This window comes from Lepidochelys olivacea (genome assembly GCF_965140295.1).
Source record: "Lepidochelys olivacea isolate rLepOli2 genome assembly, chromosome: 18".
Lineage (NCBI taxonomy): Eukaryota > Metazoa > Chordata > Testudines > Cheloniidae > Lepidochelys > Lepidochelys olivacea.
The window spans coordinates 21,456,882-21,473,903 of NC_140428.1; the positions used below are offsets into that span (position 1 = coordinate 21,456,882).

The window sequence follows — 17,022 nt, forward strand, 5'->3', positions numbered from 1 at the left end:
TTTACTCCTGAATGAGAGCATCCATGCCGGGGAGGGGAATAACGTGCTTTAATTTATGGGCATTGACTTCATCTCTTCAGCTGATTTGCCTTAAGTAACTTCCCTGCGTGTCCCATGTAGACTAAACACCTAACTTCTGCAGGACCCGTTTGGGTTGCCTGAGCAGCCCTGCCCCAGCTGATGCTGCGGTTCATGTTTCCTGTCTTCAGAGACTGACGTCTCATGGTGGGGAATGCTGTGCGTTCTCTCATGCTGCAGCGTTGCAAGCAACCTGGCCTAATGTCCTGCCCCAGAGCAATCTGACCGGGTGACTCTGCATGCCATCCTCAGCCAGTCTACCAATGCTATATGTCCAAGGCCAGTGAAACGCAGCAGCCCATGGAGGGGTGTTTGCCAGTCCTCCCGATTTTATTGCCACTCTTGGGATGGTTGGTGTTTTGTCTTAAAGCCCCGGCTCCTGAATTTATGCTATCTCCTGAGAATCTCAGCTTACTTTTTTTACATATATAAGTTCTGAGCTTCTAGGGTTGCAGAGAAGCTTGTGAGTCAAGTGTCCCCTGTAGGCTCAGACACCAGAAGGCAAAGAAATGGAACCAAAACGCTCTTGTGAGATGTGCTTAAAAACCATGATTCTCGATTTGTAGATTCCAAGGCCAGAGGGGACCATTGTGATCATCTAGTCCAGTGTTTCTCAATGACCGGACCGTGAACCGGTGCCGGTCCCTGAGATCTCCTGCATAGAACAGGCCATAGAACTTACCCAAAATAATTCCTTACTGGAGGGGCTGAGTCATTTTCAAGCAGCTGAGGTTGGTGATACTGCGAGTGGCAACCAATATACAGTACACAGGGCAACAGTGAAGTTTTGTGCAAGGACCTGAGGGCAAGACAAGACCACAAGCCGTTTTTAAGGACCCATCCCCAAACGCCTCACTTAGTAAACTGCACGGAACTCTGTTTTTCTGCTGAGGGAGGGCTGGGAGGCCCCGGTCGGCCCTGCGGCGGTTTGAACCTGTGTTTCCAGGGCATCTCAATAATGCAGTTTAAAAAGTGCCTGGTTTCCTTTTATCTGATTGTCCATTAACTGCCCATGCTCCACCTCCCCAGCAGGAATGGAGGGCAGGGGGTGAGTTGACACCTTTTGCTGCTGCTGCGGTCTCTCTGCATGTTCTACTGCCCTGTCTGTGACTTATGTCCCCTTATGGCATTACAAGACTACTGCTGGCTCTGCTTCTCTGGGACTCCCCTCCCCCCTGATTGGCTGGCAGCCCCCACCCGTTCCTGTCAATCACTGATGGCTAATGTTGCCTCTAGGAAGGAAAGAGGGCTCTGTGCTCTGAGGCAGGCTGGCAATTCAGTCACCAGTCAGAACCCCCCATGTGAATATAAGGAGAGGAAGCCCAGGGAAGGGAGCGGCCCCTACACATGGTACTCTGAGAACGGCTCCTCTGTCACCAGGCCGGGAAGCCTAGCTGGGAGGGGTACCCCCCAGGGATCTCCTGTGCTTGTGGCTTGGTGCATTCACTTTCCCATGCCTTGCTGTGAGGGTGGCTGCTTCTGTGTGTGCTGGATGCAGCATGTTTATGTGGACGCAGTGCGGGGGGGTGAACACCCCCAGGAGGTGCCAAGAGGGTGTTTAGATACAATTGCTCCACAAACCCGAGTCAGGGAAAGCTGCACAGGATAATGCCTAGCGCCTCTACTTCCCTGACCTCCAAGCTCTTTGTAAAGAGGGTATCATTCTCCCCATTTCACAGATGGGCAAGTCACTTCCCCAGGGCTGTGCAGCGACTCAGGGGCAGAGCTGGCAAGGGAACCCGGAGTCCTGTCTTCCAGCCCTGTTTTCTAAATTCTAAAGCCCCTCCCCCAGCCTCCAGTTTCAGCCAGGGCATGCCTGGCATGACGGGGCTCTTGCTGCAAGCTCAGAAGAGCGCAAGGAAAGATCTTGGTGTCCACTTGCTTCCTACGTCTCTCTCTTTTCACGTAACCCCCTCCTCCACCACCTCTGCTGGCGAGATGTGGAAAGTGGCAGCGAGTGATTCCAATTAGAACTGGAGCATGCCTAACATCGTAATGGGCAAAAGCACGCCTGGTGGCATATTAAGCAGGTAAACTAGCTTCAGGAGGCGCACGGATCCCTCCAGGGAGCCTGGGGGTTTGTCTTCAGGAGATTGCACCTGGGGAGGGGAATAAAGCAATTATTGCAAAGCCCGTCCAATACAATAAAACAGCCTTTGGAAACAGTCCTTGAGCACAGCCTGAGAGGGTAATAATTATACCTCACATTCACCAGGCTGCCTTTCAGCCCAGCATTTTACCCACGTTAATTAACGTGCCTGGCGTGTATTATACATATTGCAGCTTCACTAAGGACTCTCGTAATCAGCATTTGGGCTCCCAGGACTTACAGATGGAGAAGGTCTATTCGATCATCCGATGCATTTCCCCGTTTCAAGGGCATGATGATGTCCCGTACTCCCCCCACACGCACCCATCGCTGGAAACAGCAGTTTTGTTTTGGTTTTTTGCTTTTGTCCTGTGTGTGTGAGCCTCCACTGGAGACGATGGGGGTGAGAGTCTGAAATTTTTCTCCTTCCTCTGTGTGTGTCTGTTAATCGAAGTACCAGAGGGCATTGCAGGTTTCTCTCCTGCATGTTATTGTACCCCCCCCACACCCCAATCCTGGTACATTGTGTGCTGCTAAAAATAAATAAATCAATGTCTTCACGGCTGAGCAACTGCTGCATGGGGGAGTTCTATTTTTAAATGCCTGGCGGACGGTGGCGTGTAGGTGCGGTGCAGGATACAGAGGCTGGGGAGACTCTCTCGCTGCAGGAATGCAGGGGCAGGTGGATTGATCAGAACGTGGCTAATGATTTTCAAAAGTTGCCTTTTTCCTTCCCCCTCCTGGCTCACTTTTTTTGTTTTTTTTTCTTTTTCTTTGGCTGCTGCTTGCAGTGAGAATCTAAAAGCCTGTCAAACGCCTTTCAAAACATGGCAGGCGGCTTAGACACATGTGGCCTGCCAGCATGGCAATAGAAGAAGAAAATGTCTTAGCAGAAACAAATGCCTTTCTTTCCCACATCCCTCATATAGGGAACCCTTCCCCCCCCAGATTCACTAGGGATGACATGGATTGGGGGGGTGCAACATTCTTACTCTTGAATTCAAAGGGTATGTCTGTGGCGTGCTCTCGTGACCCCATCCAGGGGGGCTTTTTCTTGGTGGAGCAACTACACCAAAGCTTGTTCAAAGACACTCCTGAGTGTGGGTAAAGCAGGCTTGGCGTAACACCCCATCTCCATGCCCTGCCTGCAAAAAATCCAAAGTTATTTGCTAAAGAGAATTTCCAAAACCTTGACTGAGACTGTGGTTGGTCTCCAGGACTATCCGTCTCCTTAGATCTGCTGTAGCCAAATAGCAAGTTGTTGGGCTGGGTGAGAGAGAGAGAGAGAGAGAGAGAGTGATAAAGTCAATGCAGGAAGAATTACCCACCATAGGGCAAATTCTTCTCCCACACCTATATGAGCTATATGATTAACAGATGGGTTGTGTTGTCACCCCAAATGGGCTCCTCTATATAAAGGGTGGCAACCTGGGGATGTTAGCCAGAGTACAAAGGAGCCCCTCATCAGCAGCATGTGGGAGCAATAGGTCTGACCTACGTTTGAATGTGTGGGCACCCCAGTTTGGTCCCCAGCAGAGCTATGTCAGGATCTGAAAAACCTGCGGGGCTCTGGGGTGGAGGCCAGACATGCACTATACTGACTGGGGAGGCAGCGTACTACGTGCGGAGGGAAACAGAGCATTGGTCTTTATTCTTTTCAAAGCAATCTGAAGAACTTCAAGGAAGAGAGGGCTCCTTTCCCAAACTGGGCTGCAGGATGGCCCCAGGTTCTGCGGGAGAAGAGACCAGAGATCTGAAAAGACAAACTGCTCTTTTCAAAATATTGCACTAATACTATTCAGTTGCAGTTTAAATAGTCAAATAGCTTGTATCAGTGAAGTAGAGTGGCAGATTCTTCTCCAGCTGCATGGTGATGAATTATTTCTGTTGCCATAGACCAGGGTCCCCATTATGCAAGGTGCTGTAGAAATGCATAGTAAGACACAGCTCCTGCCCCAAAGAGTTTACACTCTGAGCAGGCAACTGGTGAAGAGGGAAACTGAGGCACAGAAGGGGCAGTGATTTGCCCAAGGTCACCCAGAGCCAGGAATAGAACCCAAGTCCTCTGAGTCCCATGGTCTATTTCATAATCTACAACACCGCTGCTGAGTATAATACAGGGAGCATTGGGTATTTATTTTTATCATTCAATTTTTTAGTCTTGTGTTTGTTTTAATAGCCTGGGTCTTTTAATTAAGCTCTGTTTCACCCATGCAGAGCTGGTGTGCTATGGTAAAGGGAAAAGGTAGCAATCCAAGATTAATGCCTATGCTGGTGTAGCTTGGAAATGTGCATTGTTAGACTGACTTGGATAAGATACCTGGCTATAACTTCAAGGAAAAGCTCCTGTGTACGTTTCTAGCCATGTCTCCAACCGAATGTTGCCCTTATTTTAATTACACCCAGTGGGCTATGTCCTGCCCTCAGCTGGACCATTGCAGGATGGGGTCTTGGCCCTAGTGTCCACAACTCTTGGCACTCCCGTGGCATCTCAGTTCCTCTGTGGCATCGGATGCTTCTCTAGGGTGATCCTTGCTCATGAGAATTCACTGCAAAGTTTGGGGGCAGGAAGGCATTTTCCTCCCAGTGGGGCCCATTGCAGGGGACCTGGTATGAGGGACGCTCTCCTCCCGGGGGGACTTTGAGCAGGCTTGCTCGGCTAGGAAGCAGACGAGTGTATCGCTTGGTGGGAGCCTTGAGGAAGTGGCTCAACCTCAGTCATTCCTCCTTCGCTGACCTCCCTGGCTTTCCCCTGCAGTGACCCCGCTGAGAACCGAGTGCCCGCCGTCGCCCTGCAGCCATGGAGGGGGGTATGCAGCTCCTCAACCGGGACGGCCACAGCATCTCCCACAATTCCAAGCGGCACTACCATGACGCCTTCGTCTGCATGAACCGCATGCGGCAGCGCGGCCTGCTGTGCGACATCGTGCTGCACGTGGGCACCAAGGAGATCAAGGCCCACAAGGTGGTGCTGGCCTCCTGCAGCCCCTACTTCCACGCCATGTTCACAAGCAAGTATCTGACTCTTCCCAGGAGCCCACGTTCTCCCCATTCCCTTTTGTTCTTCCCTTCGGGCCTGCAGAGCTCCAGACCACAAACCCCTTCCTTGTGCACTTTCTCTGACCCGCCTTGCTCCACACCGCTCCCCACCTCTCAACCCACCTCCCCCTCCTGCAGCAGCCTCCTTCCCCCATTCAAACCCAGTTCCCGCACCAGGCCTTCCATCCCCAACTCGCCACGGATAAGAAGGCTGGAAGTTTTTGGCTTTCCAAAGGCATCTCCTGCAGGCTGTGGGCCCTGGCCCCCTCTTGCTGATGCCAGGGGGAATTGGCTGTCAGACCAGTGATGTGAACGGGGAGGGAGAGGGGAACGGGGCTTGGGTCTAATCTAGACCTTACATGGTCTTAACTAAGCTCCAGGCTTCTGAGTTTTTGATGATACAGGAGTACGGGTAGTGGGAATGTCAGAGCTGACTATAGCCTGTCCTCAGCTCAATGTCTAGTTTAAAGGCAAGGTGGAGAGAGGAGTCCAGTTAACAGAAAGGGAGAGATGCCAGGAGGAAATTATGAGAGAAGGAAATTAGGGTGGAGGAACCTCTGGTTTAAAGACAAGGGAGAGGCCCCAAGGAATCGGTGAGCAGGGGTCTTCAGTTAAAGCTGACACAGCGAATCCCTAAGTAATCAGTGGGGGATCCCCAGTTAAAGGTGCAGGGGAGAAGCCCCAAGAATCGATGGCTGGGGATCCCAGTAATATACCTGGGGAAACTGTTGTTCTGTTCAGAACCATTGACTTGTTCCATGCATGGCCGAGAGTGCTCTTGGGCCGCGTGCCTGCCTGGCTGGGCCTCATTGGAGTTTTCCGTGCGTCCCCACAGATGAGATGAGTGAAAGCCGCCAGACCCATGTGACGCTGCACGACATTGACCCGCAGGCCCTGGATCAGCTGGTGCAATATGCTTACACTGCGGAGATCGTGGTGGGTGAAGGGAATGTGCAGGTAGGAGTCTCCCCCTCCCCCCTAAAACCTATCCCTCGGCCCTGCTGCCCTTCGGAGAGGACTAAAGATCCATCCTTAGGGACCTGATTCATGACCTTCAAACATTGGCACCAAGACAGTGCCTTGCGCCTGATTGTAGTTTTGGATGGGAGTGGAGTTCCTCCTTTCACTGAGCCCAGAGGCAAAGTGCTTGCGAGGGCTTTGGCCCATCACTCGTGCTGGGAACGGCTGCCCCATGGGCTCTGCCACAACTGGACCGAATCCTGAGAGGCGCTGAATGCTTGCGACTGTCACTGACTTCAGTGGGAACTGCAGGTGCTTGTCCTCATCATCCGCCCTTTGGTCTCTCTCCAGCTGCTTGGTCTGGAACCGAGCCTGTTTCAGCTTCTCCCTCTGGGTTGGGCTTTTGTGGAGTTTCTTTACAAGGGCTGGAAAAATCCTATTACCCTGTAGCCCTGGGCAACCAAATAACAAAGCAACTGGGCTGAAGGCCAGTTGTCGTTCTCAGCTTTGGATCTGATGCTCCGGCCACTCCGAGCACCGAGAATCATGAAGTGCAGCTCAGGTCAGATCAGCAGCTTGACCATGAGGAAAGTACACGATGTCGCACCTTAGTGGAGACGTCTAGCCTAGGTGCAGCCTGGCCTACGTGTGCAGAAATGAAAAGTTAGTTTCCTACAAAATCTTGCACCAGCCTTTTACCTGTGTGTGTGTATCCAGGGGGGAATGGGGGCGGGGGCTCCAACCCCTTAAATTTTGCTACTCCATGAAATCAAACAAAATTACTGTTTTTTTTTTCTTCCCCCCAATTCAAAAACACAAGCATCTTTGCAGTCCTCTCTTGCCTGGAAAGAACCTGTTTGTCTTTTGAAATGAAAAACTTGCAAAAGCTTTATATTAAATTTGTACTGATTTGGGGGAAGGGCAGGGGAGAAAATCCGAGTCTCCATCAGCTTTGCCTTTTCTTTCAGACACTTGTTTCCCCTCCGGTCCCTGATCCCATGTCCCTGAGTCTTCAGCTCCGTGTAACTGAATCACACAGCCCAGGGGCCTTCTCGGGAAAGAACGAGACAGCTGGCCACAGAACCTGTTGTTGTTGTTCTCGCTTGTTTCCAAATTCTGCTTTCTGCGCTGGCCTGACGTGACCCTCCTCTACCCTATCTTCGTGAGGGTCTGCGAGGGATGGGGCGTGAGTCCTGCAACCTCGCTCCAGCTCAGCACAAAGAGTAGAATTCGGGGCACTCCTCTAAAATAGCCGGCAGCCGCTCTGTGGCTGCTGATTCATTTTATACTGACTAAGCTGCTGGCAAGGAAAGGATCGAGCTGTTTTTCGTGACACCCAGAGCCTGCCGGGGGTGGGATGGGAGAACCCATTGCAGAGATGCGGGTGGTTCAGGCTTTTGTTTGAGAGCTGCCACTCCACCCTGCCTCTTGTAAGGCCTGTTCAGGCCCATTGAGGTTAATGGGAATCTTTCTATAGGCACTTTTGCCTCTCATCGCCTGGGAGGTGAAGGGTTCTCCTGCATTCTGTATCTGAGGAAGTCAGCCAGCCCCATAAAGGCGCAAAGCCACAAAGGAAACTATGAGAGAGTGGGTCAAGTGCAGACTTTCAATGGGACTTTCTGTGGGATGTGCTTGGCCCACGGGCTGCACTCTGGATCCTAGATCTTAGCTGGCCTCCTAGGAACTGTGTCCCAGGGCTCTCCCAGGCCAGGGTATCTCTTGACCACTGGCCCTGTCTCTGTGGGGAAAGCATTAGGCCCCTGCTTGAGGAAGAGGGGATGGTGGGGCTGTCTCTGCGGGCAGCAGTGGTGGAAGCGGTGGGCTGCAGCCCCAGCCGCTTCCCTGTCTGCCCGCAGACGCTGCTTCCAGCCGCCAGCCTCCTCCAGCTCAACGGCGTGCGGGACGCCTGCTGCAAGTTCCTGCTGAGCCAGCTGGACCCATCCAACTGCCTGGGCATCCGGGGCTTCGCCGACACGCACTCCTGCAGCGACCTGCTCAAGTCCGCCCACAAGTACGTCCTCCAGCACTTCGTGGAGGTGTCCAAGACGGAGGAGTTCATGCTGCTGCCGCTCAAGCAGGTGAGCCCCCTCCCGAGGCCTCGCGCCTTTTCTCCGCACTGTGGCGTGGCTCCCACTGACTTTCTCCTGGGGGTGCAGAGCGCTGCGTGATGCAAGCGGGGATGTCACACCATGCCCGCTGGCTCTGGCCGGTCACCTCTGCTTCGCCGTGGTGTCTTCATCCCCTCTCGGTAGGACCTGGGGGCTAGTTCACGCCTCTCCGCACCCCCCCCCCACGCACACTCTCTGTCTCAGCCCCTAGCCCACACAGAGCGGCTAGCCATGGAACAGAGTCAGCGAGGTGCTGGGGGGAGGGAGGGGCTGCCGTGCTGGCAGGAGATGGCCGGGGTGTGGGTGAGGAGGGAGGAAGTAGTTATAGGCAGGGAGGGAAGCGATGGGGGCTGGTTTGTGCTACTCCATCCAGGCCTCGGCCTAGCCCACCCAGCACTGCCCGAGTTCCTCCAACGCCCCCAGAGGTCAGCGAGAGTCTGCGGATTGGGCCCTAAGCGCGGCTCAGCGCTGTTCTCCACGGGGCGGGGGAGACATGACGTGTGTCTCCAAGAATCCCGGGAGCCGGGAGCGGGCTCAGAGAGCAGGGCGGGGACCCCCAGGGGCTGTGCCCAGGCCCCCTCTCTCGCAGGACTCTGCTGCTGCCAGGAAGAGAGCGTGGCCCAAGAGCGGAGGAAAGTGGGACATAAAGCAAGAAGGATTAAGGCTGCCGTCTGCCCCCTGGGCGCCTCCAGAGCAGCCAGCGCCTGCCCGCTCTGTGGAAATACTGGCCGAGAATAAAGCAGCATGGCCACTGGGGAACCAGCGTAGGGGAGCAGGGAATCAGGCCCTGTCACTTGCCATGGTGTCTACACTGACACTCCAGGCTTCCATTGCCCCTCCCGCCGTCGGTGCACAGGCAAGCCCTAACCAATCGGTGGGAGGGTTCAGCTGGGAGGCGGGTTGGCCTTGTTCTCCCCACTTTACAGACGTGAAAACTGAGGCACAGGCTTGGCCAAGGTCACCCAGCAGGTCAGAGGCAGAGCCAAGAACAGAACCCAGGAGTCCTGACTCTCTGCTCTCGCCGCGTCTCCGTTCCCATATGCACACACCAGCCTTGCTCTACCCGCACGCTATGGAGGTGTGGTAAGGCGCCGAGTGTGCAGCTCTGCTGGTTGTGTGTGTGTGTGTGTGCACACGTCCATGTTCCTTGCCATCCTCCCTCCCCATGACAGGGGACAGCTGAGCTGGACTTCCCTTTCGCCTCTGCAGGTGCTGGACCTCATCTCTAGCGACAGCCTCAACGTGCCATCTGAGGAAGAGGTGTACCGGGCTGTGCTGAGCTGGGTCAAACACGACGTGGACAGCAGGAGGCAGCATGTCCCCAGGGTAGGCGAGCTGGCTGGGAACGCAGATCATCGCAGGGGAGGGGATTTTCACCCACTCTAAGAACGTAGGTGCTGGATGGAGGTGGGTTTGGCCTGGTCTAAAGGCTCCTGGAGACCCCCCTTTTGCATATTCCTATTTCCCTCTCCCCTTGGGAACTGCAGGCTGTGTGACCAGACAGGGTTGGGGGGAACCAAAGAAAAGTTGGCTCAAGTGGGGAAAGTCCAACCATCTCAAGGCCAAATTCTGCTCTGTCCCCCAGTAGCGTTTGACTGGTATAACCGAGACGAGTTAGTTTTCCAGCATAGTGCGATCTGGAAGCCCTTGCTGCCATTGGCTATCTCAGGTCTGGTCTGACAGGAGCTTTACTGAAAGAGGAGTTTGGATGCCCAAGGCTGTTGCATCTGGCTCCTTCCAATGTACTGGGTTGATTTAGGGCATGTATTGTACCCCACTGCAAACAGAGGCTCATGCTGCCTTATGCAGGGCTAGAAGGCAGGGGTTTGAATCTGATGAATATCCATGTCCTAGCACCTCACAGTCACATTGCATCCTCCCGACACCCTTGTGAGGTTGGGACATGTTATCCCCATTTTACAGAGGGGGAGCTGAAGTGGGTAGGCTGAGTGGCTGCCTGAGGTTACACTGGGAATCTGCAGCAGAACCTGGATTAGAACCCAGGTCTCCTTACTCCCTGTCCTGGGCCCTGTCCATTAGAATATCTTCCTCCATGTGCAGAGAAAAGTGATCATACCTGGGATTTCTTTAGTTCCTATCTCACATCAGAGGATCTCTAAAACCCCCAAATATGGCCCCACAAAATCCCCTACCTTGTGATGGGGCCGGTGCTACGACCCCATTTTAGGGAATGAGGCGCAGAGGGGCAGCGACGTGCCCACGGTCACATGAGGCATCCATGGCAGAGCCAGGGCTTCAGTGGGGCAGCAGGGCTGTTGGGTGGGTGACGGGTCCATCAGGTAAACTTTTGTCTCTAGGGCTGGGTTTTGAGGATTGCTCTGAAAAGCCAAACTTGGCAAATCTGCAACGTTTTTAGGCCGGATTTTCCTTTATCTAGTGCTCAGATCTCTGTGTCTGTGACAAGGAGCAAATTAACCACAGGCCTGTCGCCTGCTTAAGCAAAACAGTAACAGGAATAACAAAACCTTTCCCGACAGGGATTCTTTCCCAGCATAGCCCTAGGTTGGAGCCACAAACTCTGCATGAGTCTCGCATGCCCTCTTGCGGATACCTGTGGCATCGCAAGTATGAATATTGGCACCTATTAATAAACCCAGAGAAAAATGCATCCGTGTGTACCCTGGCAACCTTTCCCTTTGTTCTGGCAGCTTTGCTACCAGGCCTGCTAAGAAACTAGCTGCGAGCCTGCAGAGAATGCTGGGAAATGATACGCAAATAGGAGTATATGCATCCCAAGATGCACTTGACGTAGGGCTGGCATTGGCGCTGTGGGGGCTGGTTGGGTGGGTTGCACAGAGGTCCCTGCGGTTGTCAGGCACAGGTGTTGTCTGTATGGCATTTGAGCTGCTGCTCAGTCCTGTCATGGCAACTTTTTTAATAGCCCTGCTGCAGGCGAGGGAGCCAGAGCTCGCCAGCCCAGCAGGCCGTGGCGTAGGAAGGGCTTTCCAGTTTGCGAAGGGACTCAGCCGTTTTACCAGACTAAGGCCCTGGCTGCACTCTGCAGTCCGCATTCAGCTGCGTGCACTTGAGTCTCCTGCATCTGGAGCCTCTCTAGCAATCCCAAGCGTGTGGCTGGGAGCAAGAGGTGGGTAGAGGGCACAGCTGGCTATGAGCAGGGCACTGTCCGGGCACCGGCGCCCAGCAGAGCAGGCCGTGGCTAAGGCAAGGGGAGAACCAAGCTGATCCGTCACTGAGGTAGCCGTGCTGGCACGTGGACCAGGCTGTGGGAGCCAGTGCAGGGCCAGCCTGGGATTTGGGAGTAGCAGTGGGTCTCAGGCTCTTGCCAGGGCAGTGGGAGGGTCCTGGGCTCTGCGGAGGAGATGAGGGTGGAGTTGCTGCCAGGCATACGCCGGGGGGTGGCTGCCCTCCCTTCCACTGGGAGGAAGATGAGGGAGATCCAGTCCTGTCAGGATCCCGAGGCTCTTGGGGTTGTTAAGAGAGGAGCCCACTCTAATCTTCACCCCAACCCGTCTCTGTTCCACCGACTCAGCTCTTTCCCTCCCCTCCCTCCACCCCGCAGCTCATGAAGTGCGTCCGGCTGCCCCTGCTGAGCCGGGACTTCCTGATGAGCAACGTGGACACGGAGCTCCTGGTCCGGCACCACTCGGAGTGCAAGGACCTGCTGATCGAGGCCCTCAAGTACCACCTCATGCCGGAGCAGAGAGGGGTCCTCGGCAACAGCAGGACCCGGCCCCGGCGGTGCGAGGGGGCCAGCACTGTGCTCTTCGCCGTGGGTAAGGGACAGCCAGGCCAAGGGGGCTGAATACGGTGCCTGTGTGCAGCCTGGGGGAGGGGCCCATCACCTGCCTCCCATGGGGCATCTGTCCCACCCTCGGGGAAGGGGCTGCAGGCAGGGCCTGTCACTGGGATGTTGGGCAGAGCTGGGGGTCAGGGAGGGGTATGTCAATGGCTCCCCCTACCCAATGACTCCCTGGAAACCTCAGGGGTCCTGCCCTTCACTCGCTCTGCTTGTGACTCCCCTCTGCAGGTGGGGGGAGCTTATTCGCCATCCACGGAGACTGCGAAGCCTACGACACGCGGACGGATCGGTGGCACATGGTGGCCTCCATGTCGACCCGGAGGGCCAGGGTGGGCGTCGCTGCCATCGGAAACAAGCTGTACGCTGTGGGCGGGTAAGGTGGGGAGCAGGACACTGAGCTGGACCGAGAGGGGAATGCTGGCTCTGGGGTGGGACCCCTCTGGATTCGGGTCGGAGAACAAAGGCTGGGCCCAGGGGGCATTTCTGCCACCAGCTGTGTGCCGGGGCTCTGGCTGGCCCAGGGAAGTGGTAACAGGAAACGTCGCTGGTTCAAACCCAGCCCAGAGGAGCAGAGACTGGAAGCCATTCCACTGCCCCCAGCTGCTCAGTGGAGTGAGTTTGCTGGGTCTCTGTGCAGCAGCAGCCTGGCCACTAACTGACACCATTTGTTCACGGCGCCAGAGGAGGGGACGGAGGCTGTTCTCACCTGCGGTTGCATTTCTCCCGCTGCTCAGTTAGGGCTGAGGCAGCTGGTGAGGGAAGCTTGCCCTGCTAATGTCATGCAGCAGGTTGGCTGTGCCCAGCTCCTGCAGGGACATGTTCAATGCACAGTAACTGCCTGGCTCAGCTGCAACCCAGGACCCCGGCCCTCTCAGCCTGTCCCGTGAATTCACACAGACTCGGTCAGGTGACTGGGAGCCCCCCGGGGGCTGCATCATCCCTGCTGGGGGTGAGAAGGGCAGGCAGGCGGAGCGGGTTTGGAACGCGGGGAGCGAACCCGCCAAAAATGCAGCAACTGGCTGACGCTCTGCACGGGCCTGATTGCTGGCAAGAGCTGGGCTAGGGAGGAGAGTGCGGCCTGCGTCTGGGCTGGGCAGCGACCTGAGGCTAAGCTGTGCTCAGCCCAAGGGCTTCGGTGGAGTCCAGGCTCTCAGCTCTGCCCTGAAGGTTCCCCAGCCTTCCAACGCTCTCCCATCCCCCCGCAGTTACGACGGGACCTCTGACCTGGCCACAGTGGAGTCGTACGACCCGGTTACCAACTCCTGGCAGCCGGAGGTGTCCATGGGCACCAGGCGCAGTTGTCTGGGGGTGGCGGTACTTCACGGGCTCCTCTATGCAGCGGGGGGATATGACGGGGCCTCATGTCTGAACAGGTAGGGGGATCTCCTGGGTATGTGCTCGTCCCCTCGGTGTGGTGTCCGTGACCCCCGGGCTGCTGAGACACCCCGGCTGTCCCCAAGATCTGCTGTCCCCAAGATCTAGCCCTCCCTGAGGCCTGATGACTCATCGGCAGCCAAAGGGACCCAAGGCTTGTGGGGCTACCGGGGTGGGATCCCCTCTCCGTTCACAGCGGGGTTCTGCGTGGGTGTCTCTAACCCTGACCCCATCCTAGTTCCCTGGCCCTCCAGGAAAGACCAACCTGCCCTTTGGCCAGTGAACTCCGTCGGCCCATTCACCTGGCACCCCTGGGTCCTTCTGAAGTTCTGTGCAGCCTCATCCAGTCTGGACAAGTACGTCGTGTGTCTGCTGCAAATACGGCCCCCTCTTCTCCGTCCCTGGTGGAGACGTGAACCCCGCTGGTTCTGGCCCTGCCCCTCGGAGGACCCTGATCTTAACCCTGTGACATGGTGGGGAAACAGCCCTTTGTTTCTGCCCTCTGGCTCCTATCCCTGAGCCAGTTTCTGATCCGTGGCAGCACTTTGCCTCACTTCCGCACCCCTTGGTGTCCTCCGTTGCCCCTCAGGGCTGCATCAGCGGGTTTTCCCAGAGACCCTCCAGTGTTGCTAATGTTCCTGTGTCTCTGCCTGCTGCAGCGCTGAGAGGTACGACCCCCTGACGGGCACCTGGACCTCGATCGCCGCCATGAGCACCAGGAGGCGATATGTCCGGGTGGCGACACTAGGTAGGCACTAACGTGGTGGAATCTGCTTGGCGCTCCCAGGCTCTGTCACCTCTCGCCCCTTCCTCTGGCTAGTCCTGCACGTTGCTTCCTATCAGCTGCAGCCCCACTCTCTGACTGCTGTCTGTGACAGGCCACCGCGCTTTGCTGATGTGGGACCCGCGCTGCCCCCGTGCCAGGAGCCAAAGGGCACTGCCTACCGGGCACAGAATGGAGCAGGTTTGCAGCTCTGCTCCATGCACAGGAAGGAGGGTGGAGTTAATGCCCTGCAGCGGGACTGGGGAGAAAGGGGGTCAGTTCCCAGCTCTGCCAGGGACCCCCTGTGTGACCGAGGACAAGTCATTTAATTGACTTATAGGCTAAACACTCCAGATGATCTGGGGCAGGGACTGTCTCTTCCTGCGTGTATTGGACTACCATAGTTTTCTTGGTCCATGGTACTCTAATAATGGTAACAGGCTCCAGATCTTGGCCTGACTTAGATCAAAGCGGAGGAAAGCTTGCTATCTCTCTGCATCCACCTGGGGTTCTGGGCTCAAGGTGGGATATTGGGAACATTGGAGTCCATGGGCCGTGCCTTCGTGTCAACCTATGATGAGAGCTGGGGTGGGGTAGGAAGAACTGTGAAATGACAAAGCCCAAACCAGATGGCCCAACTGAATGCGGTTAGCATTGTTCTCTTTAAAATAACATTTCGTGCAGAGACCAGTTACTGTCTGTGTTTGGAAGGTTTTTGTCAAAAACACTCCCTCCAGCCTAGGAAAAAGCTGATTTTCCTAGAGCAGCAAAATTCGCAGCAGCTTGATGACCCCATGGGTGCAGCGTAGAGCTAAAGAAATTTCATAATAACCCTCATCCGGATGCAGCCGGCTTTTAACATAACAACAGTGGTCTGATCTCATATGTACCTTTATGTTGAAATGTCTCCCTGTGCGCACGCTGATCCTTGTAATGGGACACTTCTCCTTTCCCCACAAGCCCAAAAGTACCAATGTTTTGCACATGCCTAGCGTAGATTTGGGCCCTTTGCAAAAGCAGACAAGCATCACAATCGCTATTTGATGGATGAGGAAACTGAGGCACCGAGGAGCGGGGGGGAAATACTTCCCAGGGTCACCCAGAGAACCCATCACAGATGCAGCGCAGTCTCTTCACTTTCACTCTGGACCCCATTCCCCCTTGCTTCACCTCCAGGCCAGAGCAATCTTGCCTGGGAAGTCCGGCAGCTGGCTAGTGACCCGTGTGGAATGAGGTGTGGTCACAGCCCAGTTCAGAGAGCTACAGGGTCCCTGTCACCGCACCACAGCTGGGGCTTCTCCGCCTGTGCCACAATCTATTGGAGAACCCAAGGGCTGAATAGGCCGGTTCCCCTCGCTTCCTGAGGGGAGCCCTCCATAGGGGAAGCTGGCAGAGGGGAGGCAGTGTGGCCTAAAGCAGTTTCTCAACCTTTTTGATACCAGAGACCAGCTTGCTGCTTTCCTAAACTGTCAGGGAGATCTCAGGGACCGGCGCTGGTCTGCAGACTGGTGGTTGAGAAACACTGGCCTAGAACAGAGCTTCTCAAACTGGGGGGCGCAGAAAGTATTGGGGGAGGGGGAGGAGAAATTTTAGGAAAAAGAAACTTCCTGCCCACATTTTACCCCCCAGCACGGAATAACTAGCAACGCTAATTCCTCCAGACATGTCACGTCCTCAGCTGGCGCTGTGCATTTTGACGTATTTCTGTGAAGCTTGCCTAGTATTCCACAAAGGCGTTGTCACCTGTACATTCATCCATCCGTTACACACTTAATCGTATGCACGGGACCACAATGGCAGTTCTGCGCTTGCTCTCCTTACAATGGCTCGTTGGCTCGTTTGTGCAACAGAAAAAATAAACCTCAAATGAAAAACAAAGATGCTGAAACTGATTCAAGTGAAGCACCGATGCTGCATATGTCAGGATTTATGTACCTGTGTGGCAGGGAGGAAGGGCATAAACTATTACAGACACAAAGAAGGGGGGCACGTCAAATAATTTCTAGAACCACTGGCCTAGGGGATGGAGCATTGGCCTGAGCTTGGGAGACCAGGGTATTATTCCTGGCTCTGTCACTGGCCTGCTGGGTGACCTTGGGCAAGTCACTTTGCCACTCTGTGCCTCAGTTTCCCCATCTGTGAAATTAGGATAATCCCATACTGTCCTCCTTTGTAAAGCGCTTTGAGAGCTAGGGATGATCTAGGTAACAGCTACGGGTTATTCTGTGGATAAACAGAGCACCGCCGTACAGGGCTAGCTGAGTGCATAAATCAGTCTCTAATTGGCCCAGCGCATTCACCATGGTGCGCGTCACTGCTGCCAATGGCACCCGCTGCAGGAGCAGCTCCTCGCTGCTCTGGGTTCTGTGCTGCACGGACATTAATCCCCTCTCGTCTCTGCTCTTTCGCTTCCAATTTCGCTGCTCCGTGCTGACTCTGTGGTTCCTTCGCACGCTCTCGCTCCTTTTCCCCCCGTGGTGTGCTCCCTGCCTGGCGCTGCGTTATGGATCGGCCCCCGCGGCAACCTGCTGCTCCTGCCGTCGCTGGCTAAAAATAAAGCTTAATTGTGGCGGTGGGGAGCGCTCGCACGGCCCGTAATGAGCTGGTCGGGGGCAGCCGCAGGCGAGCAAGCTCCCCGGGCTGCTCTCTCGGCACGGAGCCCTCGCTGCACAGCAGAGAAATGGCCTGATGAATATTTAATGATTCCCAGCGCCAGATGCGGCCCCCATACAGCGGAGGCTTGGGGGGGGGGGGAGGGGGAAGCTACATGAGCTGCTCTGTGAGCAAATCCTCCCCGGAGGGTCCTGCTGCTTGGTGTAGATTTGCCTGT

At 55.4% G+C, this 17,022-nt stretch overlaps 1 protein-coding gene across 4 annotated transcripts in view; it reads left to right on the plus strand.

Annotated features, from left to right (window-relative positions):
• KLHL17 (kelch like family member 17) overlaps window positions 1-17,022 on the plus strand; it is a 38,075-nt gene that overhangs the window by 14,713 nt on the left and 6,340 nt on the right. For all 4 annotated transcript variants that reach the window (XM_084651402.1, XM_084651403.1, XM_084651404.1 and 1 more), the window contains 8 exons: window positions 4,926-5,178; window positions 6,042-6,163; window positions 8,023-8,244; window positions 9,484-9,600; window positions 11,816-12,029; window positions 12,284-12,428; window positions 13,261-13,428; window positions 14,089-14,177. In XM_084651402.1, the coding sequence (XP_084507528.1) occupies window positions 4,968-5,178; window positions 6,042-6,163; window positions 8,023-8,244; window positions 9,484-9,600; window positions 11,816-12,029; window positions 12,284-12,428; window positions 13,261-13,428; window positions 14,089-14,177 (1,288 nt within the window). In that variant the 5' untranslated portion in view covers window positions 4,926-4,967. The remainder of the gene's footprint in view (window positions 1-4,925; window positions 5,179-6,041; window positions 6,164-8,022; window positions 8,245-9,483; window positions 9,601-11,815; window positions 12,030-12,283; window positions 12,429-13,260; window positions 13,429-14,088; window positions 14,178-17,022) is intronic.